The 26,188-nt window shown below is 43.1% G+C and overlaps 1 protein-coding gene across 1 annotated transcript; it reads right to left on the minus strand.

The window, feature by feature from the left end:
• Positions 1–433: 433 nt before the first annotated feature.
• Positions 434–24,675, minus strand: RIOK1 (RIO kinase 1). The gene is made up of 17 exons (XM_082848351.1): positions 24,407–24,675; positions 20,834–21,038; positions 17,823–17,913; positions 16,872–16,941; positions 15,654–15,696; positions 12,973–13,065; positions 11,523–11,635; positions 11,331–11,411; positions 10,209–10,295; positions 9,657–9,794; positions 9,140–9,243; positions 8,818–8,924; positions 6,057–6,122; positions 4,930–5,049; positions 4,042–4,095; positions 2,026–2,193; positions 434–961 (listed from the first exon to the last, which is right to left on the minus strand). Exons 1-17 carry the CDS (start codon positions 24,475–24,477, stop codon positions 851–853), a joined length of 1,722 nt encoding a protein of 573 aa, XP_082704477.1. The 5' UTR covers positions 24,478–24,675; the 3' UTR covers positions 434–850.
• Positions 24,676–26,188: the final 1,513 nt, after the last annotated feature.

Genomic DNA, 26,188 nt, shown 5'->3' on the forward strand with positions numbered 1-26,188 from the left:
ATTACTTGCTGATAGACTATTTTTTACTTATTTTGTTTAATGCCTCGTCTTCCTATCAAAACGCAAACCAGCTGAAGGTAGTAACTTTTGTCTGCTTTATCCAGTAGGCCCGCCCCTCCCTCAATAACCCACTGACTCTCAAACAAGCAGGTGCAAGCTTCGGTTTAAGGGAAACGAGGTTTATCTATGGAAATTGCTTTTGATTTACTGCTGTATCCCTCGCACCTAAAATACTCAAATATTTGATGAATGAATGAACAGACCTCATAGTTGAATGTGAAACAGCTTATAAACTAGGAGGTCCTAGCTCAAAAAAGAATATGAAAGATGAAGAGTAACTTATTGTAAATAATCATCAATACACATAGAACAAAGTTGTGATGAACGATTATATCAACAACTGAATCCTCTAAATCAGTGAAACCCCCTTTTAGAGAAACCGTGGCCTTATAATCAAATGATTTCAGATGGGTCTTTGGCACGTTACAAACAAAGCAAAAACAATTTGCCCAAGTTTGTCCAAAGTGCCTTTACGTAACTGCTCAATACATTTAAACAGTTACGATGCTTCAAAAACCAAACTGCAGGAGAAAATATATACAAAAGTACAATTGTGTAAAGTTCTTCGTTAAAATAGTAGCTTAAACAATCCTCTATCAATACCATAAAGAGCTAGGGACTAAACCTAGACACTAGAGCTTAGAGCTTTTTACATAATTACACGAAAACACGCGAATCCGTCCACGAGGACGCTGCAGTAATAACCATTCAGTTAAAATCAATAACCCATCCTCCAGATGCAGCTCAGAGAGCAGGTGATGGGAAATCACTGTATATCATAGTTCTGGTTCTATTTGCCCCTTTTCGTCTTGGCTGTCTTCTCCTTTCTTTTTTTCACATGTTTAGGAACTTTGTTTTTTCTTTTCTCTCTCTGGGCTTCCTTGACCATCTTTTTTCTTTCCTGTAAAAACAAAAACAAAAAGTAAAAATATTTGCAAATTTAATTCATTCTGAGTATTCATATTATTACAACTAAATTTTTTAAACTAATTAATTAATTTTTGGCTGCGTTGGGTCTTTGTTGCTGCGTGCGGGCTTTCTCCAGTTGTGGTGAGCGGGGGCTACTCTTCATTGCGGTGTGCGGGCTTCTCACTGCAGTGGCTTCTCTTGTTGCAGAGCATGGGCTCTAGGTGCGTGGGCTCCAGTAGTTGTGGCACGTGGACTCTAGAGCAAAGGCTCAGTAGTTGTGGCGCACGGGCTTAGCTGCTCTGCAGCATGTGGGATCTTCGCGGAACAGGGCTCGAACCCGTGTCCCCTGCATTGGCGCAGGCGGATTCTTAACCACTGTGCCACCAGGGAAGCCCCAGAACTGAATTTTAAGATGTATGTAAAAGGATAAAAAGTGAGCATCACAGAAAAAAAATTGAAAATGATAATGGTTTTGTGGTGGAATTTGGGATGAAAATTATCTTTAAGATTCCTTAACAGAAATTTGAAGATAGCCAAAGAGAACGTGTGCTAGGGAGTTGGGTATGTCTCTCAGAAGTCTTGGAACCCTCACTCTATAAGGTTTAAAGGATCAGGCTAAGACTAAAGAGTAACAGTTAGCCATCACGGATTGTTTCATCAGTAGCATCTCTTATGTCCACGGCCAGGAGTGGAAGAAACAGAGATTCTGGAAACAGGGAGCTGGGCTGTAACGCCCCTGAAATGGTTTTTTGATATTTCACCATGGGGCAACTCCAGCATCATTTGTTCTTCAAGTGCATGACAATCACTTTTCATCAATGCACTGAAACTAGTGTGCCCTCTCTCTAGGCAGTGCCCAAGGAGCTCTTAGTAGAAGCCCAATCTCTAGCTGATGTTACCACCAAAAGCAAAGTTCACGCTTGGGAACTAAAACTTCAGGTGGAGGGACTTACTGACCAATGTGTTCAGCAACTATGATCCAGATATCTGAGCAGAGAGCCTTGAGGGGCTGTGCTGTCGTACTGACAAACAAGGGAATCTAAGTTTGTGGCTAACCTTTTTATCAACTTCAAGGTCAGCGGTGGGCTTTCTGGAGCAGGCGTTGTCTCCCTGGTCTTCAGAGTCTGTGTCAGAACACTGAGAGCTTCTGGCATCTTCTGAATCAGAACAAGTCTTTTCCTTAACTTGACTTTCCTTAATTTGATTTTCTAGGAGTGCAGGGACCTTGAAAATATCAGAGGACCATGTTATTCTAAACCAGTCAGTTATCTATTGGTATTAAATGTGTTAAGGCCAAAAATCAGATTTCAGCCTTACAGACAGACTTTGAAAAATGACATCCTGTATTGAAACATCAAAACAATGGAATCAACGTCAGGGAGGACGCCTCAAGGAGCCGTTCCCGGACGGTTCAAGGACGTACCCAAACACAGGGACTGGGGCTTCACTGGGTGACCTAGATCAACAACAGGACCGCTCTACCTCCTGCAGGAAATCAGGAGGGTCGAGCCGGGATTTGGAAAGAGGCGAAATACACATAGAAGTGAAAAGTGAAGTTACTTGGATAACTTCACAGTGGATTTCCTACGAATTAAATTTCATTTAACACTTGTTAATCCAATCAAGAGGGAACACAATATTTAAACAAGAGAAACATTCATTTTTTCCCTGAAATTTAGCAGTTTTTTAAATAATTAATTAATTAAATTTTTGGCCACGTTGGGTCTTTGTTGCGGTGCACGGACTTCTTATTGCGGTGGCTTCTCTTGTTGTACAGCACAGGCTCTAGGCGCAGAGGCTTCAGTAGTTGTGGCTCACGGGCTCAGTAGTTGTGGCTCACGGGCTCTAGAGCACAGGCTCAGTAGTTGTGGCGCATGGGCTTGGTTGCTCTGTGGCATGTGGGATCTTCGCGGACCAGGGCTTGAACCCATGTCCCCTGCATTGGCAGGCGGATTCTTAACCACTGCGCCACCAGAGAAGTCCAAATTTAGCAGTTTTTAAAGCAGGAGGAAGCATTTTTAAAACCACGAGGTTTTCTTTTCATAAGGAAAAAAACAGATCTTTAAAAGGCGATTGTACAGAAAGGCTTTCCAGCCAGTTATAGCACAATCTTCCTGCTCTAGAATTCAAAGCACACCTACCCCATCACACCTGCTGCATAAAACCCAGAATTCTCCTAGTCCAATTCTTCCCACAAAAAAAACACAATTTTCAGAATGTAAACCGTGATCCTTCATATTCAAGCCTTTCATTAAGAATATTAAAAGAAGTGGGACTTCCCTGGTGGCCCAGTGATTAAGAATCCGCCTTCCAATGCAGGGGACGTGGGTTCAATCCCTGGTCGGGGAACTAAGATCACACATGCCGCGGAGCAACTAAGCCCGCGCGCCACAACTGCTGAGTTCACGTGCCTCAACTAGAGAGCCCACATGCCACAAACTACAGAGCCCACGCTCCCTGGAGCCCACGCCACAACAAAAGACCCCACATGCTGCAACTAAGACCTGACGCGGCCAAATCAATCAATCAATCGACTATTTTTTTTTAGAAAAAGAATATTAAAAGAAGTAAGAACTACCTTTATTATTGCTTAAATAAGAATCAATCCCTGCCGTTTGAAAATGTAAGACAAAACAAAGTTGCTTTAAGAAAAAAACACTACAGGAATCTGTACTGTGAGACAGCATGACTAGCCCTTCAACAGCCTGTGTGCTGGGATGAGACCAGATCTCACTGTTGCTTTAAGTTGGTTGTAGAAACATCAACAAGCACATGGTTATTCGTTAATAACTTCACAAATGAAGAACAGGATACAAAAAGAATCGATGCCTCAGCTACAATAACAGAGCAATTCAGGGGCAGAATGAAGAATAAACCACGCATTTCCACATTTCAGTCTCATGGTTAAGAAGAATGAACATAAAAAGGGCATTTCTGAAAATGCCCATGGACTTTGAAAGCATCTGTACTAGTAACATTATGCCACTGTTAATTCAATAATACCTGACATGAAATTTTATATCCTTTGAAAGAGTTTTCAAGTAAATGAACAGTAACACATGTTCTGCATACCTTCTGAACTCCTGACAAATCCTTCTTCAGTCCCGTGACAGTTTGGTATAGAATCTTGAAACCAAAAAGAAAAAAACAAGAATCAACATAAAACTGGACACGGAAGTACACTGCAATACTAAGAAAGAACACTGTGGTCTAAATGATGCCTTGTGTGATTATAAAAAGGTGCCTAACATTTATCTCATGGGACACAGAGAGTGTGTAGCATGGGTGTGGTTCTCACCCACAGGCACAGCAGGCGTCAGCAGACTCTGGCCCACAGGCCAAATCTGACTTGCGGCCTGGTGGTTTTTAAGGATAAACAGTTGCAATCAATTTGATGATAGAAAGCCCTAACTCTGAATCTCAACTAAATGTAATGTTTTCTCCTCTCCCCCAAATAACTCTATTCTTCTCTCATTAGTAGACCTGTATCATGAAAAGTTGTGTGTTTTCAATTATTATTAAAGTATTTTTAATTTCATCAAAACTTTGGGGGACGTTTTTTCTCTCTTGTTATGTAACAACCCACACAATAGCCTCAGTTTTGCTTCTTGGCCTGCGAAGCCTGAAATATTTACTATCTGGCCCTTAAGCAGAAAAAAATTTTCCAGACTCTGAAACACATATGTTAGTGGAGCCAGTATAATAACCATTTATAGCCTAGACTTCTATACAAATCTTCCTTTTCCTGCAATTATAGTCTGTTGGCCTCATTCAAGTGTGTCCTTTCCTTTCACAAAGACCAGGGGATTGATTCCCTTTACAAGCAACGTGCGCAGAGGGTTTGCTAACGTGAAGGGAATGAGCCGTCGCACTAGCTTAGAGGCCGACACTCAAGACGGCGGGTCTGGGCCGGCAGCTTCCGCGGTGAGCTGACTTGCTGAAGACAAACCAGCGACTCACGTTGTCCTGCTGGGCGTTCATGGCCATGTCCTCTTCCTTCAGTTTCATCATTATATCCACATCCCTCTCATAGTTCTTCACTTCATTCAGGGTTCTAGGGATGTAAGCTCGCTTAAACACCTACCAGACGCAGAGGGAAAGTACAATGCAGACTCATTCACGTGCTTCTCCCGCGCACTCAGCATCCTCACCCCATCAGGTCACAGAGGAACTCATCACCATCGTCACCCTCAGCTCCGATATACGGTTACCCTTAGAATAACCCTTCCCTCCCCTCGTCTGTACTCCATGAAGCCTTTCTGATGGGACAGAAAGGAGCTGCCGTGAGCAAGCAGGCCCGGGCTATGCCTGGCAAAGGAAGGGGCTCTTTCAAGGGAGCATCGTCTACCCTGCGCCACAGCTGACGTGTATGGGGTATCTTACACTCACCCATCACACCACACGCGACAGCCGTGAGAATTATTGTTACTTTGTAAAAGCCTACTATGGATCACCCTCACAAAAAAATATACTGACTCCCAAGATTTTAAAAAAGTCTTCCTTTTTACCAAACATGAGTCTTTAAAATCTACAGTGTTACTGAAAGCAACATTTAAATCACTTCAAAATTCCCATTAGCGGGCTTCCCTGGTGGCGCAGTGGATGAGAGTCCGCCTGCCGATGCAGGGGACGGGGGTTCGTGCCCCGGTCCGGGAAGATCCCACATGCCGCGGAGCGGCTGGGCCCGTGAGCCATGGCCGCTGAGCCTGCGCGTCTGGAGCCTGTGCTCCGCAACCGGAGAGGCCACAACAGTGAGAGGCCTGCGTACCGGGGGGAAAAAAAAAAAAATTCACATTAGCAAACTAAAACAGGCTCTTCCTTCTTGAATCACGTCCTCCAAGGGGTTCTGTAAAAATGTTCTCCACGCAGGACGAGGGGCTAACAGGTCACTGAGTGGAAGGATGTAATGGGATGTAAGTTACACAACCTCGTGCAGCTGAATCGTGTAACATGTTATGTCTCAAGGAAATATCATCATTTAAAAAAACTGCTTATCTATTAAAATTAAGATCATGCCCCAGCAATATAAAAAAAAGACCTCAAGACACAAGTGTTTCCTAAGTCAGTAAACAGATAATACATCTTACCTCTTCATCCACATGATCTTGGCTGGACCTTTCCTCCTTGGTCCTTTGAGATGCTATTTCCATGGCCTTGGAAAGAAAACAAAAATCACTTTCCTTTACGTTCAACCCACATCCATTCCCCAATTTCAGTGGAAAGCTGTTCTAGCCTCTCTGGGTACAGCCCTTCACCCTCCGTATCCTCCAGTGGTACAGGTTAGCTCTCCACGGTAGAACTCACCAAAAGGGCTGTCATCGAACCCAGAGGTTAACAGTATAAATCAAACTCGTCTAGCCTCAGGGCATCCCTAGACTCTTCCTCAAGAGTAATACTGTTTTGACTAATTTTTAAACGATTAACAAAAATATTTATTAAAGGAAAACTGACACCGAAACAAAGAACCCTTCCTCAATTCTTGAGCTGTCCACGAAGGGGATCACAGAGGAGCGGGAGGGTCCGCTCACCTTGAGTCCACGGCTCTAACGCCGCCGCACGACAGAGCCCCAAAGAAAGCTCTTTGAGCAAACGATGACTGACACTAAGAAGGTGACAAAGATTCTATAGATTCTTTTGGTTTGTAAAACTTAAGATTTGTTCTCTAACCTATTTAGAATACACAGAGGAAAGCAAACAACAGTGGTACTAGAGTTTTTTAAGTTCACACATTAAAATTAGTGCTAAAGAGTTTAAGAAGGGGGCTTCCCAGGTGGCGCAGTGGTTGAGAATCTGCCTGCCAATGCAGGGGACACGGGTTCGAGCCCTGGTCTGGGAAGATCCCACATGCCGTGGAGCAACTAGGCCTGTGAGCCACAACTACTAAGCCTGCGCGTCTGGAGCCTATGCTCGAGGCCGCGGTAGTGAGAGGCCTGCGCACCGCGATGAAGAGTGGCCCTCGCTTGCCGCAACTAGAGAAAGCCCTCGCACAGAAACGAAGACCCAACACAGTCAAAAATAAAATAGTAAATAAATAATAAATAAATTCTTAAAAATTATATAAAAAGAAAGTTATGTTTAAAAAAAAAGAGTTTAAGAATAAAAGTGATGTGATATTTACTTATTCAATTAACGTGATTATTTCCTCTGTGCCAGGTACTGAGTAGCTACCAGTGATACAGAGTAAAATCTTGTCCCTTAAGAGTTCATAGCCTAGCAGAGGGTGACAAAATTAAAAAGAACTTAATGTGATAAGCAGGATACAGTGTGACTACGTCCGTTACAGAGTTAGATAATATAGAAAATATACCTATGGAAACAATGATTTCTGCCTGATTTCTCCTCGAGAGCTTTCCGAATTGAGCTTTGAAGTTCCCTAGGCAGAGCAAGACGAGCAAAGGTAGAAATGGGAAGGCGTTCCAGGGAAAGGGGAGAGTGTGAAAAGGTGGGATGAACCTGAACACCTGTTCAGGGGCCATGTGTTCAGTATTCTACGATTGAGAGGCAACAAAAGCAAAAACAGATAAGCTGGACATCAAAACTAAAAACCTCTGTGCATCCAAGGGTGTGGTCAACAGAGTGAAAAGGCAGCCCATGGAACGGGAAAAAACATCTGCAAATCATATATCAGACAAGGGGTTAATAATCTCCTAAATATATAAAGAACTTCTATAATTCAACAACAACAAAAAAATCTAATTAAAAAATGGGCAGACCTGAATAGACATTTCTCCAAAGACATACAAATGGCCAACAAGCACATGAAAAGATGCTCAACATCACTAATCATTAGGAAAATGTCAATCAAAATTGCAAGACCCCACCTCCCACCCATCAGCTACTAAAAAAACAAAACAAAAAATAAAACCAGAAAATAACGAGTGTTGGTGAGGATGTAAGAACGTGGAGAAACTGGAACCCAGGCAGCCTGCTGGTGACAGTGTAAAATGGTGCAGCCACTAGGGAAAACGGTATGGCGGTTCCTCAAAAACTAAAAGTAGAATGACCATATAATCCAGCAATCCCACTTGCAGGTATACACCCAAAAGAACTGAAAGCAGGGTCTTGAAGAGATATTTGCACACCCATGTTCACAGCAGCGTTATTCACAACAGCCAAAATGTGGACGCAACCCAAGTACACATCAAGGGATGAACAGATAAACAAAATGTGGTCTATATACACAACGGAAGGTTATTCAACCTTCAAAAGGAAGGAAATGCGGTGTCATGCTACACCACGGATGAACCTTCAGGGCATTACGCTCAGTGAAATAAGTCAGCCAAAAAAAGACAAATACCGTATGATTCCACTTATACGAGGTACCTAGAGTAGGTGTCATACACATAAAGCAGAAGCGGCTTGGGAAAGGGAGGGACTGCGAGTTAGTGTTTAACGGGGACAGAATTTGTTTTACAAGATGAAAAAGTTCCATGGATGGATGGTGGTAATGGACACACAACAGTGTACTTAATGCCACTGAACCACACACTTAAAGATGGTGAAAATGGTAAATTTTATGCTGTGTATATTTTACCACAATTTTAAAAGTTCTGTGATGCCAAAAGGCCTCTGAGAAACAAGGGAAAGGAATTAATGACCCAAAGCTAACAGGTTTCTTACTACACATTCACAAAGTTGACAGCCTGTGTATCTTGCTGATGGTTAAAGTCAAGAAACCTGGCTTTACCAATGGCTTTTTACTACAGCTTGATTCCCCATCTGTGAAATCAGGAGACAGTCTCTGGAAGCTGTCATGGTGAATAAAAGTCATGCCTAATAGCCCTGAGTCCCTCAGAAGTGCAATCGCTACCGCTATTGTCTGTTCCTCCCGTCCTGGCCCCACCTCACCTTTGCCAGATACGCGTCCACGTTCTCGTGTGTAACTGATGGATCCGTGACGAATTCAAAGAGCTCTCGCACAGTCATCACGGCGACCCCGTGCTTCAGAAAGAAACCTGTCACGGGAAGACATTCGTAAGAGCTTTGCGAGGGAAGAGGTTGTTAATCCAACCCCTTCATAGAAAAACAAAGAGATAAAAATACCCCATGACCCACACTGGTGTCAGTATCACTGCAGCAAACGATTTAGTGCCAAGATTCTCTACCAACGGTTTACCAGAGTGAAAAGCACCGGCGCAAACAAGTAGGGGGACAATCCCAGTGTCCTCACCGTTGACGTTGGCGCAGTCCTTCCTCAAGAACTCCAAGGCGTGCGGGTGGTCATGCTCCACGGACTGCGAAACGTCAATGATGCACACGCCTCCGCCCTGGTACCTGCGGGCCAGGTGCGCCAGGGGTGAGCTGCACGCTGCCTCCAGGCTGGCATGAGGGCCGGGCACGCGGGGCTAGGGCGCACCACGGCTCGCCCACACTCTCATTTAAACATTTCTACTTTAGTAGCAATGGAAATAGCTAATAAAATGAATGAGGTGGGTAAGAAGAGCCACTTTGACTAACGAGATGAAAACTGAGAAAATCTCCCAAGTCCTTTAGCTCTGCTAACGATCAGAGTGGTCAATTCTGTGACTAAGGCCACCAAAGGCAGGGAACACATCCTATCCTGTGACCCTGTGGAAGCCAACTCTACAACTGGGGAATTTAGCAGGACTTCTTGGACGGGGATTTAGTTCATTTCCCCAAAGGACACGAGGTGACTGCTGGGAGGTGCGCGTGGGCCACACACTCACAGCATGTTGAATTCACTGAGATCCGCGTGCACGAGCCTGGCGTCCTGGTACATTCTCCTCATGTACTCGATCACCTGCGCATACAACTCCCGAGCCTTGGATTCTGATAACTGGACGTTTTTCAAGAGCGGCGCGGGCCTTGAACAAAAATAAAGTGAACAACTCAGATAAACGGACCCAGAACAAGTCTTCTTGCTTCCTAACATTGTTACCCGTTATTTTCTTCTACCAATCATCACTGAACAATGTGCTTCGCTCCAGAGATATGGTTCTATCAATAAAAAGCTGTCCACAAACAGATGCTTTTCCAGCTGACTGTATGAGACATTCCCCAAAAAACAAGGTGAGCTTTGTTATTCTGAAGCATTTTGGGACTTAAAAACAGTAGAACAAATTAGTGACTCTATGCACTAATAGAGTGGGAAAGATTCATTAAAAATATTACAAGACGCAAGGAGTTATTTAAATGGGAAATATTCACATGTTGGATAATTCAAAGCACTTAAAAATACAGTTCTGGGCGTGTAATTATTAGGCCTCCTACACACTCACATGTCGTCTTTGCCAATGAAACTCATGACGAGAACATGACTTCGCAGCAGGATAGGTTCTGGGCACGGGATCTCTGCTGTGTTTAGCCTGTGATATGAAAACAGATAAACGAAAAGCTGAAACAAGTCATCTAAAGCACCTAATCTAAAACAACTTACAACAGCTGCAGTGCACAAGACTAGCAGTGCCGTGAGGAAACAGCACCCAGGCCTCCCGTGATTTTAAGCGGCACCGTTACGCATCACCAAGAATGGCAAAACACCAGCAATTCAACTAGGACATCCCATAGCCTCCATGGCATAGTTCGATGCCAGAGATGTCAAACTGTGAAGAAACGGGCGCCTTAGCACCGATGAAATACAGCAGATATGTCTGCAATTATCTTTTGAGTTGAGCAGTGTCAACAATGATGAATAAAAACAGTGAACTCATAGCCAGTCACAAACTGAGCATAAGGAGATTTCAGAAGGACTTCCAAAACAAGTGACCTTTGCTGAATACTGCTACAATATCCAGCGTATAGCACCTATGTATAGCATATATAAAAGGTAAAAGATATTTGAAAGGGAGAAAAAAACCTTCCAATTTAAAACTTCAAATGAGGAAACTTGACCTCAGTTGCCTTTACTTGATACAAAGGTGCCAATGCAAACAAAGAATATGGAAATGTGTCCAAAATGGGACTGAAGAAGAGGAAACTACGATAAAGAGCTTAGGGCCTAACAAAATTGCCTAAAACTCCAACACCTATAAAAAAAAATGACACGTTATTCTCACCACCTGATTGTGTCACTTCCCTGCTTCAAATCCTGTAACGGCTCTTTATCATCCTCAGTATAAATTCTAAACCTTTTCACACGGCTCCCAAGGCTTTTCACATGACCCAGCCTTGCAGAATAAATGTAAGTCGGGGCACAATTCTCCTGTAATGGGTTCGTAAAACAGGAGAGAGAAGGTAGCTCCTATTCGCTTGGAAATGCGTTTCCCCTGCTCACCTCTGCAGATCTAACGGAGCTCTGCGAGACCCTATCTTTGGACAGAACCACACCAGGACCTGCTGGGAGGAAAGCTCTGAGGCTGACATGCAGACACAGCACAGACACACACACCCCGGACAGTCACCTGATTAAGTTCCTCATTTCCTTTTCTGCCCACGTTTTCACCATTTTTCTGGGGTTGCCTTTACAGTAGCCATGACGAAACCTTGAATGAGAAAGATATTTGCTATTTCAATCATTCCATTATTCTAGTTTTTATTTTTAGGATACAGAAATCAAGTCACCTGGGGAAGAAATAAAAGAACCCTGAGCTCACCTGAATTCCCCACTGACATACTTATCCCGGTCTTTGAACACCAAAATAGAAGTTTTATAAATTTTGATTGCTCTGCTCTCTCCGTTTGCTGTGCGAGCGTGATATACATTAGCCTATTTTGAGTCAAAAACAAAGAAACTTAAGTTTGTGTTAAATAACTATACGTAGTATTTTACTTTTGCAATCTATTTGAGTCTATCCTCAAAGGTTAAAAGAAAAAAAAGTCAAGTGAACTGAAATTCTGTGCATAAGGAATACCATCCTCTTTTGAATATGTGAATTAAAATATAAAACATCACACCAAAAGGTACAGTAAGTATACCTCCAACTTACATGTATAGTAAAGGCCAATTTAAACACACGTGAGACAGACACAAAAAACAAACTTACGGTTACCAAAGGGGAAAAGTGGGGAAGAGGGGGATAAATCAGGAATTTGGGATTAACAGATACACACTACTATATATAAAACAGATAACCAACAAGGACCTACTGTAGAGCACAGGGAACTCTACTCGATATTTTTAATACCCTTTATGGGAAAAGAAACTGAAAAAGTATATATATAAAAATATATATAAATATATGTGTGTGTGTGTATATATATAAATGAATCACTCTGCTGTACACCTGAAACTAGGACAATGTCGAAAAGCAACTATACTTCAATAAAAAATAAATTAATTAATTGAAAAAATAGGTCTTCAAATTAAATAAATAAATATACACATACATACATACATACACGTGAGAAGTGGTTTCAAACATTTTTGTATTTCAAGTACGTGGAAAATATCTGAAGACATTCTTACATCTCATGATTTATAAAGTGAATTTTACTGAGAACTGCTTCCCACAGAATGAGCTGCTAATAGAAAAGCAGCATGCCATACATAAAGAAAACAATGAGAAGGACATTTGTTGGCTAACAGAAACTAGACCACGACCCCCTGTCCCAGCAGTAACCGTCTGACCATCTGAACTCACTGCTGGGAACACCTGGATGGACTCCATGACCCAGGACCAAAGTCCTTATACGCACAACTTCCTACCCGGCCATAAACATTAATAAAGCCATTTTAAAAAAATTTTTATTGGAGCATAGTTGATTTACAATGTTGTGTTAGTTTCTACTGTACAGCAAATTGATTCAGTTATACATATATCCACTCTTTTTTAGATTCTTTTCCCATATAGGCCATTACAGAGTATTGAGTACAGTTCCCTGTGCTATACAGCAGGTCCTTATTAGTTATCTATTTTATATAGCATGTAATAAAGCCATTTTTAAGCAATGGCACTGATTAAATTATCCTGGCTTGTATATGGGGTTTTTGTTTTTTCTTTTCTTTTTAAAGGCACGATTTATTTACTAAGTGCCTTAGCTTCATCTGGTATCTGAAATCAGAAAACTAACATGGAAGCATCAGGCATCCCAAGAATCGCTCACTTCTTTTCCTGTGCTAATGCAGCCATTGATCTCTGATATGATTCCTCTCATCAACATCTTGAACAATATCATTCGTGTTCTGGGATCCAACACCTAAAAAGAAATGCAAGAAATACAAAGTTCAGAGAGTACCAAATATTTCTCACTGAAGCGCTAGACAAGAGACTGAAGAGCAAAGGCACTACGCAATCCTGCTCGACTAAAGAGTCACTATTGCGGTGCTTTTGTTCACTCTCATTTTTAGTGAATAAAATGTGAGGTGAGACCAAAGGAACCAAAGAGACAAGAAACCAGCAAGTTCATTCAGTCGTGCAATCAAAGGCTACCAAGTCCAAGAGAAGCTGAAACTGACTCTAGACCAATGTTAGCTAACAGAAATACAATCAAACCAGAGGAAATTGTCTTTTCCAGTCCTCGGTAAACAGGTGAAATTAATCTGAATAGATTTTATCTAACCCAATACATCTGAAACGTTATCATTTCAATATGTAATCAATATAAAAAGTTATTAGGGAGAGATTTAACACTCTGTTTTTTACACAAACCCTTCAAAACCTGGTGTGCGTGTGCATTTCTAGCACGTTGCAAGTCATGCTAGCCGCACCACACAAGCTCCGTGGCAGCTGCACTGGATAAGAAGCTTTAAAGCGGCAACCAGCATCCTACAGTTCACAAGTCAAATCAGCCACAGCCTGTTTTTCTATAGCCTGAAAGCTGAAAATGGTTTTTAGTTTTAAAAATATTTATTAAAGGGACTTCCCTGGTGGCACAGTGGTTAAGAATCCACTTACCAATGCAGGGGACACAGTTCAAGCCCTGGTCTGGGAAGATTCCACATCTAAACCCGGGAGCCACAACTACTGAGCCCGCGTGCCACAGTTACTGAAGCCCTGGCGCCTAGAGCCTGTGCTCCACAACAAAGAGAAGCCCCTGCAATGAAGAGTGGTCCCTGCTCGCCGCAACTAGAGAAAGCCCACGCGCAGCAACGAAGACCCAATGCAGCCAAAAATAAATAAGTAAAAAAAAAAAAAAATTATTAAAAAAATTGTAGCCCACAATGCCTAAAGTATTTATTATTTAGCCCTTTAAAGAAAGAGTTCGCAGACCCCTGCTAGAGATGAGTAGATCAGGGAAAGGCTCTACTTCAAAGTCAGAGCAGTCAATCTTGAGTACAAAGGACCCTCAAATTCTCTTTAACAAACGGAAGGCAACGAATTTAAAGCCTGAGGCTGTTCACACAGGAAACTAAGGCAGCTGCACATTTACATGCAATTCCCAGGGCCAGCGTCAGCAGCTCCTTGGGCTCAGGCAGCCCTCCAGCTCCAGGCAGGGGACAGTGAAAGTGGCCAGAACTAACTATAGTTCAGGGCCTACCCTTCAACGAGGTGGCTGTGGACGCACAAGAAACCTAAGGTTAACAGAAACAAAACAACCTTGTAAGACTGGAGGACTAACAGCAAACTACAACTACGGCAACTGGAGCAGAAAGAAAGGAAAGTGCATAAAGAGGCAGTAACTGCCGCTGCTCCTCTGCGCGCGGGGTAGACAGAGGGCAAGTAAGCTGGGTGAGCGGGAATCTGTGCAGAGACCTGGGCTTCTGCAAGATCGCGGGGGAGCCAGGCGAGAGGCCCAAATAGCTGAAAACAATATAGGGGAAGAGACACAGGAGAGGCAAGTCAACTTACAAATATAGATTTTTAAAAGACAGTTTAAGACTCAAGATATACACTCTCGTTCAAAATTAATTTCCCAAGAGAAAAAGGATTTCAGGGTCTTTGAAAATGAAAGCTGCCTCATCTCTCTGAGTTGGACCACACTTCGTTCTCAGTCACAAAATACACAAAATAAATAAATCAGAGGAAAACAAAGACACAGATCCCAGACCTGACCTGCTCCTGCCAGACTGAGGGTGGAATTCCTCATTTGCACAAATGGGTTGCAGCCCAGGTTGGGTGTGACTCCCTTGGGATGGAGGTGGAGAGAATGCGTGCTTGTGTCTTAAACCAAGAACCTGTTGGGCGAAGAGGCTACTATTCGAAACGTGTTTGTGCATATATGTACGGGTCGGGGAGCGTGGTAGGCAGCAGAAGCAACGTTCTGACCTCTTTTATCACTCTCTTCACAACCAAAATCTGGGCCAATCCTAATACCCAATTACAACCCTCTACATGTGGGAAAATCAGAGGCTGATTTTTCCCCATTCGTGAATAAAGAATAAAACAAGCATAACTTCTAAACCAGGTAAGGGATTCTAATTGAAAATGTGAAGGCATTATCTGTCTACCCGCCCCCTCTCTCTCTCACACACACGCTTTGTGGGTGATACCTGACTCACCACCTGGAAAGGCTCACAAAATCCCTGCAGACCTTGTTTAAGACAAAAGAAAAGATTTCTGGTCTTACAGTCAATTCTGCTTCCCCCCAGAAGATGAAAGCATTGCGTGGTGGCTTCATAGGACCACAGAAGGGGGGCATGAGTCTAATTTATCTATGAATAGTCCTATTAGAAATAAAGCAAAATGTAGCTCTCTAATCTCAAACAAGGAGCAATTTTACATAGAAGCAGTTCTAGGTGACATTAGCATTAAGCAGGAAGGATGAAAGGATGAAAGCAAATTACAACTCAAAGACAGAAGAAATGCTACTTTAAAATAAGAGCTTGCAACACATTTCAACTGTACCTGTTCTACAGTTGCTCTGTCCGACTTATCTTTGATGCGATACCTAAGGCAGAACCAAAAAAACAGAAGTGACATTCAAAATTCAGAGAAGCCAAACCCAAAAGTTTCTAAATGTACATCGTTCCATGAAACTCCTAAGCAGGTAGTTCCTTCAATAATACGCCTCACGACCTCATCATAGTTTCATCACTTTGTGAAACTTCATTTCCCCTTAATAAGCAATTCCGTTCCCTAGGGCAAAAGGAGCATATCTGCAGTAAGGAAAAAAAAACGCCATCCATGTTTCAGAAGCATTAAATAAGTAGAGTAGTGGGATAAAGTGAACCATGTCGGAAAAAAGAAAACATCAAGTCTGTAACTACTGTCCTTAGACCTTTAATTATTCTATTAGTATAGAATTAAAGTCATATACAAGGCTTTCTCTTCAGAGTCCTTTTCTACAAAGACACAAGTTTTTATCATTTCAGGACAGTTACTGCATTAAAACGCAGGCTCTGATGGCTTCGGCTCACACTAAGTGACTCAATTCACAGACTAACCTAAACTATTAACAAAGATTCAAACAGACACTTGAATGAAATAGGAAATGCTGTTTCTCAAAAAGCTGGTATCCCTTGGGCATAACAATAAACTAGAAGAAAACTGGTTTTTAATTTCAGTTCTAACACTGCCATTTATATGATCTTAGTGTCACTTCCTATAACATATTGTTAATGCCTTAGAGCCATTAGCAATAGGAGGTTAGCCAGATCTTAAACATTTGGCTTTGGGAACAGAGTTTTACATGAAAACTGTTCTCTGTTCTATCACTATTTAGTTTTAAATCTGCCCTTACATTTTAAAAAATATTCCATGGAAGGGAACAATTCTTAATAAGTTCTAAAAAGGGAACATTTTTATACTCTAACATTCTAGTTCAAACTGTAATGTACAAACACTGTTCCCCTCCTGAGAGCACATTTGTGAATTTCACAAGATTATACTTTTAGCACAGATTTGTTAAGAAAACTCATTTAATATTTTCAACCTACAAAGGCATAGGATACCCTCATTTAAACTTAAAAAAATAAAAAAAAAGAATTGGTTCAGGTACACAAAGGAACATCCTTTGCAAAAGAATGATGACAAAGATGCTACTACTTTGTCTAGAATTAGTTCCTACCAGCCAGGTTTTGTTTTATTTATTTATTTATTTAATATACTTGAAATATTACTTACATATCTGCTTCCTTTTGTCTAAACTTTCCCGTGACTTTGTTTATGACAGAATCAGTAACGTTTAGGCTTTCTAAAAAAAAAAACAAAAAAACCCCACAACATAAACAACATGTAAGACAAAAGTTTCTGACTAGCATACTTTCCGCCTTCTCCATTTTCTAAATATTTTATTATACGTAGTATCTATTGTAGTAATGAAAAAAGTGTTTAATGTTTTTAAGGGCAAGCGCTAAGTTGTGCTTCCTTACTATCAAGAGTTGTCACTTTCATCACCACAGCCGTCATTTCTGAGCCATAATAATCTAGATCCAGAAATCTCTCAAAACTACTTTACCTGCGTATGTTGAATTTCAGACATTTTTTAATGTTTTGTACGACTAACATAGATAATATAACTGCCTGTATTCCAAGTTAATACTAAAAATGTCAGTTTCATTTCAAATTACGGGCCTATGATAGGCAAGATGAGATATGAGAGATGCTGTACCAGGTCTGTAATAGTCAGTGTCTACGAGAGAAAGATGACCCTGCATTTCCCAAGTGGCTTCAAATCCACATTCTTATTCCTTGCTTTCAATAGCTCACTAAATGATTAACGCCACACAAAAAGTTTCAAGTAAAACAAAACGTAATTATACCTAGTGTTTTCAACATCCTACTACGAGATAATCTTACTACAAAATCTAATACAAAACAGACAATAACTTGAATGGGTATCTGTAACTTCGTATTTCTACAACAGGAGAGAAAACACAACTAAATGTATAAGTTAAAGTCTTTCCTTGAAGCCATGTTTTTAAATGACTAAGTTTTTAATTTTCTCTAAGCATTGGTATTTAGTCAGTAACACAGAATATATCCATTGCCTAATCTAATAAAATTTTATAACACTTTGTGGTTTTTGAAGAATTTTCTCATAGCTCAGTGAGGAAATGTATCTTAAAAACTCACCTAGATTAATTTTATTCTCAAATTTCCGTAAGACCTTGTCTGGTGGAGTAGACATTTTGGCTGAATTGCAACTGGGAGTCTGTCGATTTGCCTGGAAGAAATGAGTTCCAGAGACTAAAGCTCTAATTATAAGTACAAGCCTAAGGTTCATAACGTTTTCTCCCTTAGTATTAATTAGTTAATTAATTTATGGCTGCGTTGGGTCTTTGTTGCTGCATAGCGGCTTTCTCTAGTTGCGGTGAGCAGGGCTACTCTTCGTTGCAGTGCGTGGACTCATTGTGGTGGCTTCTCTTGTTGCGGAGCACAGGCTCTAGGCACGCAGGTTTCAGTAGTTGTGGCATGTGAGCTCAGTAGTTGTGGCTTGCGGGCTCTAGAGCACAGGCTCAGTAGTTGTGGTGCATGGGCATGTGGGATTGCTCTGAGGCACGTGGGATCTTCCCTGACCAGGGATCAAACCCAGATCCCCTGCATTGGCAGATGGATTCTTAACCACTGCGCCACCAAGGAAGTCCCATAGTTAACTATTAAAGTATCAATACTTAGGGGAGTACCATAAGGGAAGGGAAGGATCAATCAAATTTGCCCAAGAAGTTTTTTAAAAAGGCATTTGAGGGTTTCCCTGGTGGCACAGTGGTTAAGAATCCACCTGCCAATGCAGGAGAGACAAGGGTTCGAGCCCTGGTCCAGGAAGATCCCACATGCCGCAGAGCAACTCAGCCTGTGCGCCACAACTACTGAGCCTGCGCTCTAGAGCCTACGAGCCACAACCACTGAAGCCCGTGCGCCTAGAGCCCGTCCTCTGCAATGAGAAGCCACAGAAATAAGCCCGCACACCACAACGAAGAGTAGCCCCCGCTCGCCGCAACTAGAGAAAAGACCGCGTGCAGCAACGAAGACCCAATGCAGCCAAAAATAAATAAAGTAAATTAAAAAAAATTAATTTTTTTAAAAAAGGCATTTGAAATAGGACGAAGTCACTGGCTAAAATAAAGTCTATATAATCTGCATTTTTGCTTTTGTTTCTAAACTCTCTACAACATATTTTTCATTATTATAAATAACAAATTAAAATTAAACGCATTTTTCTAATTTGACTAGTTTCTAGATTTAAAATGTGAGAATGTTCATTTACCCCCAAGTGTATAATAAAGAGCTAAGACCAACGTTAAACTGGTTCCAGGAATTTCATTTTCGGCTTAGTGTCTCAAGAGAAGGAAAGATTAAGTACAAGGCTTAGCACTTAGACTGGTGCAATGCACAAACTGAAGTAATGGGAAAAAAAGGGAAGAGAGGGGAGACAATATCCAGAATCTGTAAATAAGAGAACAGAGATTAGAAGGGCCTGTCATTGGGCTTCCCTGGTGGCGCAGTGGTTGAGAGTCCGCCTGCCGATGCAGGGGATACAGGTTCGTGCCCCGGTCCGGGAAGATCCCACATGCCACGGAGCGGCTGGGCCCGTGAGCCATGGCCGCTGAACCTGCGCGTCCAGAGCCTGTGCCCCGCAATGGGAGAGGCCACGACAGTGAGAGGCCCGTGTACCGCAAAAAAAAAAAAAGGGCCTGTCACAAGGACTGATTCAATCCTGGTATCTAAGCGTGAGCTTGGAGGCTGAGTAGTTTCTTATTTACAGGGAACTTAAAAATTGTTTACTATTAAACATAACTTAAAATAATACATGTTCACAGTAGAAACCACAGGTAAATTTTTAATTACCTATAAGCCCAGTGCTCAAAGATTAACAGTTAACATTTAAGCATATATATTTTTCCCCTTAGCTTTATTAAAAGAAATTCCACTCTATGTTGAAATTGCTCAGTCTCACCAATGAATCAGTGAAGGAGTTGCCAAAGCAATACCGCATGTAAGTGTGAAATTTCTTTGGTTATTCAAGAACGTATGCATCCTAGGCCACGATACAGCTGTTTTAATTTTCAAAGAAATAGTTCTGCTTCCCCTCCCCCCATCTTCATGCTCCAGGAACCTTTATGTTCCAGGAAGATGCACCGTCTGGACCCTCTGGTTCTGCACACTCCCAACACTTAGTCCTTGCAGTCTGAGGGGCAGGCTCTATGCGGCTTGGTAACCTGCATTCTGCACTTGGTAGAAGATGGCAGATCGGGAACATTTCTCCATGGCATTAAGACAGTTTTCCATGGCAACAGACTTTATGGCTACATAATATCTCGCTGTGTGAACCAGTCCCACTGGAAACGACGAATCAAGGTCGTTTCCAACATTCCTCTGCCAGAAACAACAATCCAGGATCATTCTTGTAACTAAGTCTTGGGACCCTCCTAGAACTGCTGAGTCAAAGCACTTATTCTATTAAGCTTTTATCACGCACCAATTTATCCTCCAAATAACTGTACCCATTTATTTGACCATCAATTACATATTTTGTGTCTGTCAGTTCATAAGTGAAAGAAAAAAATCTCTACATACTCTCTGCTTTTCTTTAATTACTAATTAAGCTGAACTTTTTCTCTGTTTCCTAACCATTTGTAGTAATCTGCCTTTTTGTGTCTTTTCCCAGGCAGAGTTTTAGGTTCATTATCTTATGACAATTTAAATAACTGTTTAAATTTACTGATTATAGAACAAATGTACATCATTATCAGAAATATGGAAAGGATGAAGAATGAAAACCAGTAAAGGCTAGAGCTATGGTGCAATATAACCTGGTGAAAACCTTTCAGTTACTCAATTCTAGAACCACAAAAAGGCTTTTAAAAAAGGAGACACAGGGCTTCCCTGGCGGTGCAGTGGTTGAGAGTCCGCCTGCTGATGCAGGGAGCACGGACGGGTTCGTGCCCCGGTCCGGGAAGATCCCACATGCCGCGGAGCGGCTGGGCCCGTGAGCCATGGCCGCTGAGCCTGCGCGTCCGGAGCCTGTGCTCCGCAACGGGAGAGGCCACAACAGTGAGAGGCCCGTGTACCGCAAAAAAAAAAAAAAAAAAAGGAGAAGACATAAGCAAACAATGCAAAGATGTACAGGACGGTTCATCAGATACCTGCAGGTTACTCCCTCCACCTGAGGCTGAGCACCTGACCAGTTTTCCAAATCCATCATCGTAGTCCCAGTCATCATCGTCGTCATAATCCTCCTCTTCCTCCCCTTCCATCTCACCTTCACCCATCTTCTCATCCATGTTATTCTGAAGGTCTTCAAACAGAATATCACCTTCCTCTTTGACAGTCTTCAAGTCAATGTTTTCACTGGAAATAACAATGTTTTGGCATGTTTACACATACTCTAATTGGACTTGCATATGTATTTATTTATGATATAGTAGGCTACACCTATACCAATAAATCTAAAAGGTTCCCTTACAACATCTCCCAATAAACTCAAACGTAACACCAAGTTCTCCTGTTTCTCAGGTTTCTGTTCCAGCTGTTCACTTATTCTCCAGGTCCTACCACAGAAGAAGTACATAAGGTGGTTAAATCCACCCCTGCCTTAATGAAGTTAGAATTTATATTATTATCTTCTCTGCTGAATGAACTAACTCTGATGTGTACACCAGACCTGAACTTCAGGAAAAACCATTCACAGAGCTGCTTTAAGAGGGGGTGGGGGAAACTTTCTGACCAAACTTGGGAATAAGTCGAAAGCCTTATTTCAAGCCTTACCTTGAACTCAATTATCATTCTGCAACAAAAGGAGCCGTATCAAGACTTGTGTTACACAAAGAACTTCAAATCACCCTTGCTCATGAAGGGAAGGACGGTGAAGAGAAGCAGCACAAATGAGAGAAGAAAGCTGGGTATAATTAAAGAGGAGAAGCGGAGACTGTCAAACCCAGAGAACTGGCCCAGAGTAAAGGGAGCACAACTAACAGGGTCTTTTTATGCCACGTGAGAATTCAGACGAGTGTTACTGTATCTTCTTAGTTTTTCAAGAGAAGCCAGATCTCTGGGTTTTTGGGTAAAATCTCCCACTTACCTGGTATATTCAATTTGAACAAACCACTGTGCACACCAAACACATGTCTGCAGGTCAGACTCCAGAGGCAGTACTACCAGTTTTGAGCCCTCAGGTGGAGAACGAGTACAGAGACCACATAAAACACATGATGATATGCCCTACCAGATTAAACACAGTCAGACAGTGCTTTAAGTAAATTCAGATTCTCGATCCTGACTCATTAACTAGCCATGGCTTAGAGGGCTCCAAGTCTCCACGGATATGGGTGGGAAGAGAACAAATAATCAGTAAACCCCTGTTGTCGACTAGGATTTCATAAACACAGTCCAGAAGTCGATCCTTCAATTGCCAATAACCTAGAGCGGCATGATAAAGCTATACCTTCATTTGTACCACGGCTTCCCCACCTCGGCTGGACAATCCCTTGTTGAGGGCGGTTGTCCTGTGCCTCAAGGATGTTCAGCAGCATCTCTGGTCCCTGCCTTCCAGACGCCACCAGCGCACCCCCCCCCCCGCCCCGCCAGCTATGACAAACAAAAATGTCTCCAGAGTCCCAGGAGTGGGCAAAATCGGCCGGTTTCTATCTTCACAATGTCTAGTGTACACTCACGACCGTTAACTACTCACCAGCCACACTGGCTGTGTTTCTTCTGCCCACTTAACTTAGTTCCTAAGGTCTTCTGTACGCTCATCTGAAAACGTAGTTCTGGATGCCCTTCTCATTTCTCTGGCTAAATCCTACGTATCCTTCCAGTATTGACCTACTATCTTTGCTCAGGAAAGTCTGCCCTGTTCTTTACCCACTTCTCCTTTGTACTACTTACCCAAATCTAATACAAATAATTTGTCTAATCATTCGATATGCTTCCCCTGGTAGAGTGCAAGTTCTGTGTCATTCAGGGGAGTATTTACCAATGTATCACGATCAACTAACAAGAGATCTGACAGGGCTTCTCTGGTGGCGCAGTGGTTGAGAATCTGCCTGCTAATGCAGGGGACACGGGTTCGAGCCCTGGTCTGGGAGGCTCCCACATGCCACGGAGCAACTAGGCCCGTGAGCCACAAGTACTGAGCCTGCGCGTCTGGAGCCTGTGCTCCCCAGCAAGAGAGGCCACGATAGTGAGAGGCCCGCGCACCACGATGAAGAGTAGCCCCCACTTGCCACAATTAGAGAAAGCCCTCGCACAGAAACGAAGACCCAACATTGCAAAAATAAATTAATAACAATAATAAAAAAGAATAAGGTCTTTGAATGCAGAGAATGTGCTTTAAAAAAAAAGATCTGATGCACAGAAAGTGATCAACCTATATTTACTGCAATTAATAAAATCTATGTGTAGTGAATCCTTACTATAAAGTAAAAACCATTTTCTTGGAATTCCAAGATGAACTCTGTTTCATTTTGCTTTCAAGTAGGAGTTATCCTTAATTCCTTTTGCCTCTCACTTCACATCTAACCTACCGTTACACCCTGTCCCTTCGCCCTCCAAAACATCCCTAGCTTGATCCCATCATCTTTGAATTCAATTACCTGAGTATTTTTGAACTGTGTCCACCTTTGCCCTCCAAAACCATCTCCTCCAGAGCAGAATGATTCCTTTAAATCATACATCAGGTGATGTCACTGCCCTGCTAAAAGCCCTCCTGTGGCTTTCTATAAGACCTAAAATAATATCTCAAAACCTTACCATCACTTGTAACGCTCTTCATGCTCTGGCCCCTTCTCACTTCTGTATCATTACCAACCAATCTCCTCAACTACGTGCACTGTGCTCTAGGCACAATGGCTTCTAGATCTTCCTTTCACAGCCAAAAGGGATCCCACCGCAGGGCCTCTGCACCTGCTGTCCCCTGTCCTGAATTGCTGTTCCTGCTGCTCTTCCTGAGTCCTTTAGATCTGGACTATTTATTTATTCATTCACTCATTTTGGCTGCACCGGGTCTCGGTTGCTGCACGAGGGATCTTTGTTGCTGCGCGCAGGATCGTTAGTTGCAGCATGCGGGATCTAGTTCCCTGACCAGGGATCCAACCCAGGTCCCCTGCATTGGGAGCTCGGAGTCTTAACCGCTGGACCACCAAGTAAGTCCCCAGATTTGGACTTAACCATTCCCTTACAACTAAGCCACTACTTAGGTCTATCAACTGATTTTAATTGTTTGCATAGTAAATATGTCATCTGGGTTTTTTTAAAAAAAATATCTCTACGTACCTAATGGTGTGCCCTCCCTCCCAAGTAGAAGGCAGAACTCAATAGCAGCAGGGCCTTGGTTTGTCTTGTTCATCGCTATCTTTAGCGCCGAGGACAGAAATAGGCACACGATAGGTGCTCCAATATTTTTTGAACGCTAAATGTAGTTAAAGCTCAAATACCTGTTACCCAATCGCTCTCTCCAACTCTGCCTCTCAGCGATGCTAACAATCTGGGAACCCTGGACTCTCCGGACAGACAAGCGGCTTTCATTAACTCTGCCGGCACCTGAACAGAAAGACCTGGCTGGGATGGAGAAAGCAGCAAAAGGCTGTGAAAAGAGGCCCCGAGTGATGAATTACCAGTCTCCCTCCAAACCACAAACAAGCGTCAACTCCCCAAAGGGACCGCGGCGGCGGAAGAGCGAGCACCGTGCGCACAGCGTCGGTGTACTCACGGCTGCCTACCTGTCCGAGGAGTCGGCGTCGTCAAACTGCCCCGGAACCACCCGACTCATCAGCAGCCGCCGGTAGTCCATGACGGAAGCGCGCCGAGCCTCAGCGCCACCGGCGGCCGCTCGCCCTGCGCCGGGGCAGGAACGGCACAGGGACGGTTTTATCCGCCGATCCAACGGCCTCTGCGCGTGACGTCCGCCTAGCAAACCGCTCAGAAGCCCCCGCGCCCAAAGCGCGCGCCACGTGCGGGGGTTGGAATTCCAAGCCTAGCAACCGAGCCACCCGGACAGGAAGCCCCGCCCCGAACGGAATTCGTCTTCCCACCGGAAGCCCCGCCCCCGCGCCGGGCTGAGCGCCGGAAGCTCGCGTCCCGCAGGACGCGAGAGGGACGCGAGAGGGACCCGAGGTGTGTGGGCAATTCGTGTTCCCGTCGTTCCCCGCCGAGGCTGGGCTGACTGTTTCTTCCGGAGCTTTTCGAGTCTGCTCCCCGCTTTGTGTCCTCCCTTGGAAGGAGTCGTCAGCTAGCCCGGGGCTGCTGGACGTGGGGGTCTCACACCGTGTAACCTCCCAGCTCTGCACATGGAAACTTCGAGAGGGTCAGAGGGCGCGGGAGCCGGGCGGGCGCCGTTGCGGCCGCGAGGGGCGGGCGCGGCCGGGCCGACGTCACACTGGGACGTTCCAGCGCTGCCGCATCCCCGCTGCGAGGTGTGAAAAGCCGTGCGTGGGCAAGGTTGAAAGCGTTCTTCCCCCTCGCTCGTTACCCAGTGCGGAGGGAGGCCGCCCGAAATCCTTACTGTGGAGCCGAGCAGCTATGGTCCCTGGAAGTGAGCACACTTGTGCGACCTGAAAAGTTTGTTGCGTTGTTGTGAGGTGAAAATAAGACAGTTGCTTTTCAGAAGTTTAAAATTTGACATACGACTGAAAATTTAAGGAAAAAAAAAACATTTGAGAATTTTTGCCAGTACCCCCAGTGACACCTTTTTTAACACCCATTCTAAAACAGCTTAGGAGTGTCTCTGGAATATCTGTCCAAACATTGGAACTAGGTTTTCGTTGTTGTTGTTGTTTTTAAGTCTAGCATAAATCGGGTCAGGACAGAATGAAAGGAAGCCTAACTTAAAAAAAAAAAAAGGAAATTGGTAGATTATGCCATAAGAACAAGGTTGTAAGAGTGTTATAATTGGGAGTTCTAGGTTTGCAAACAAAAAATTTTGAAGGAATAAGGCCCTGGCGGTTTTTTTGTATTTGGAAAACAAAAGAAGGATGTTTCAGACCCCCTTCACCACAGCCCAGGCAGTATTTATGTATTTGGAAGACAGAGGAAAAGGCAAGCATAAAGTCTGGCCTCTCACCAATCCTGCCCAGCCGGCTTGGCTCCCTGACTTTTTTTATATTGATCCCTAAGCAAATGATGACAGGTTTGAAAAAAAAAGTTAAACCTCGGTGAATTACTTACTAATTTGGTAATTCAATAAAATACCCCAGGGGAGTGGTTAAGTGGCTGCAGATTGAAAAGTTTTAATAGAAATAAATCATTTAAGTGCAGGATTTATTCGATATATTCTCTGAACAACACTGGTTGGTTTGCTGTAGGGGATATTGAAAAACCGTAAATGGGTTCCTCCTGAGGTCTGTATAGTATGTGAGTGCAGACACTAACACCCTTGAAAGAATGGTGAAGACTAAAACAGTCAACAAATAGGTGCTGACTTGTGAGATGGAAGTTTAGACTAAAGACGTTGTAGGAATTTAAAAACTGGGTGAATGGGTAGATAGGAAAGTTGTAGGAGGGAG

This window comes from Leucopleurus acutus, assembly GCF_964270905.1.
Source record: "Leucopleurus acutus genome assembly, chromosome: 10".
Taxonomy (NCBI): Eukaryota; Metazoa; Chordata; class Mammalia; order Artiodactyla; family Delphinidae; genus Leucopleurus; species Leucopleurus acutus.

Excerpts from the sequence above, each read along its gene's own strand:
- RIOK1 (XM_082848351.1), bottom strand. The coding sequence starts at position 24,477 with ATGGACTACCGGCGGCTGCTGATGAGTCGGGTGGTTCCGGGGCAGTTT. Across the intron at positions 10,296-11,330 it reads GAAATGAGGAACTTAATCAG|GCTAAACACAGCAGAGATCC; the intron begins GTGACTGTCCGG and ends TTCATATCACAG. Across the intron at positions 8,925-9,139 it reads GGACTGCGCCAACGTCAACG|GTTTCTTTCTGAAGCACGGG; the intron begins GTGAGGACACTG and ends TTCCCGTGACAG.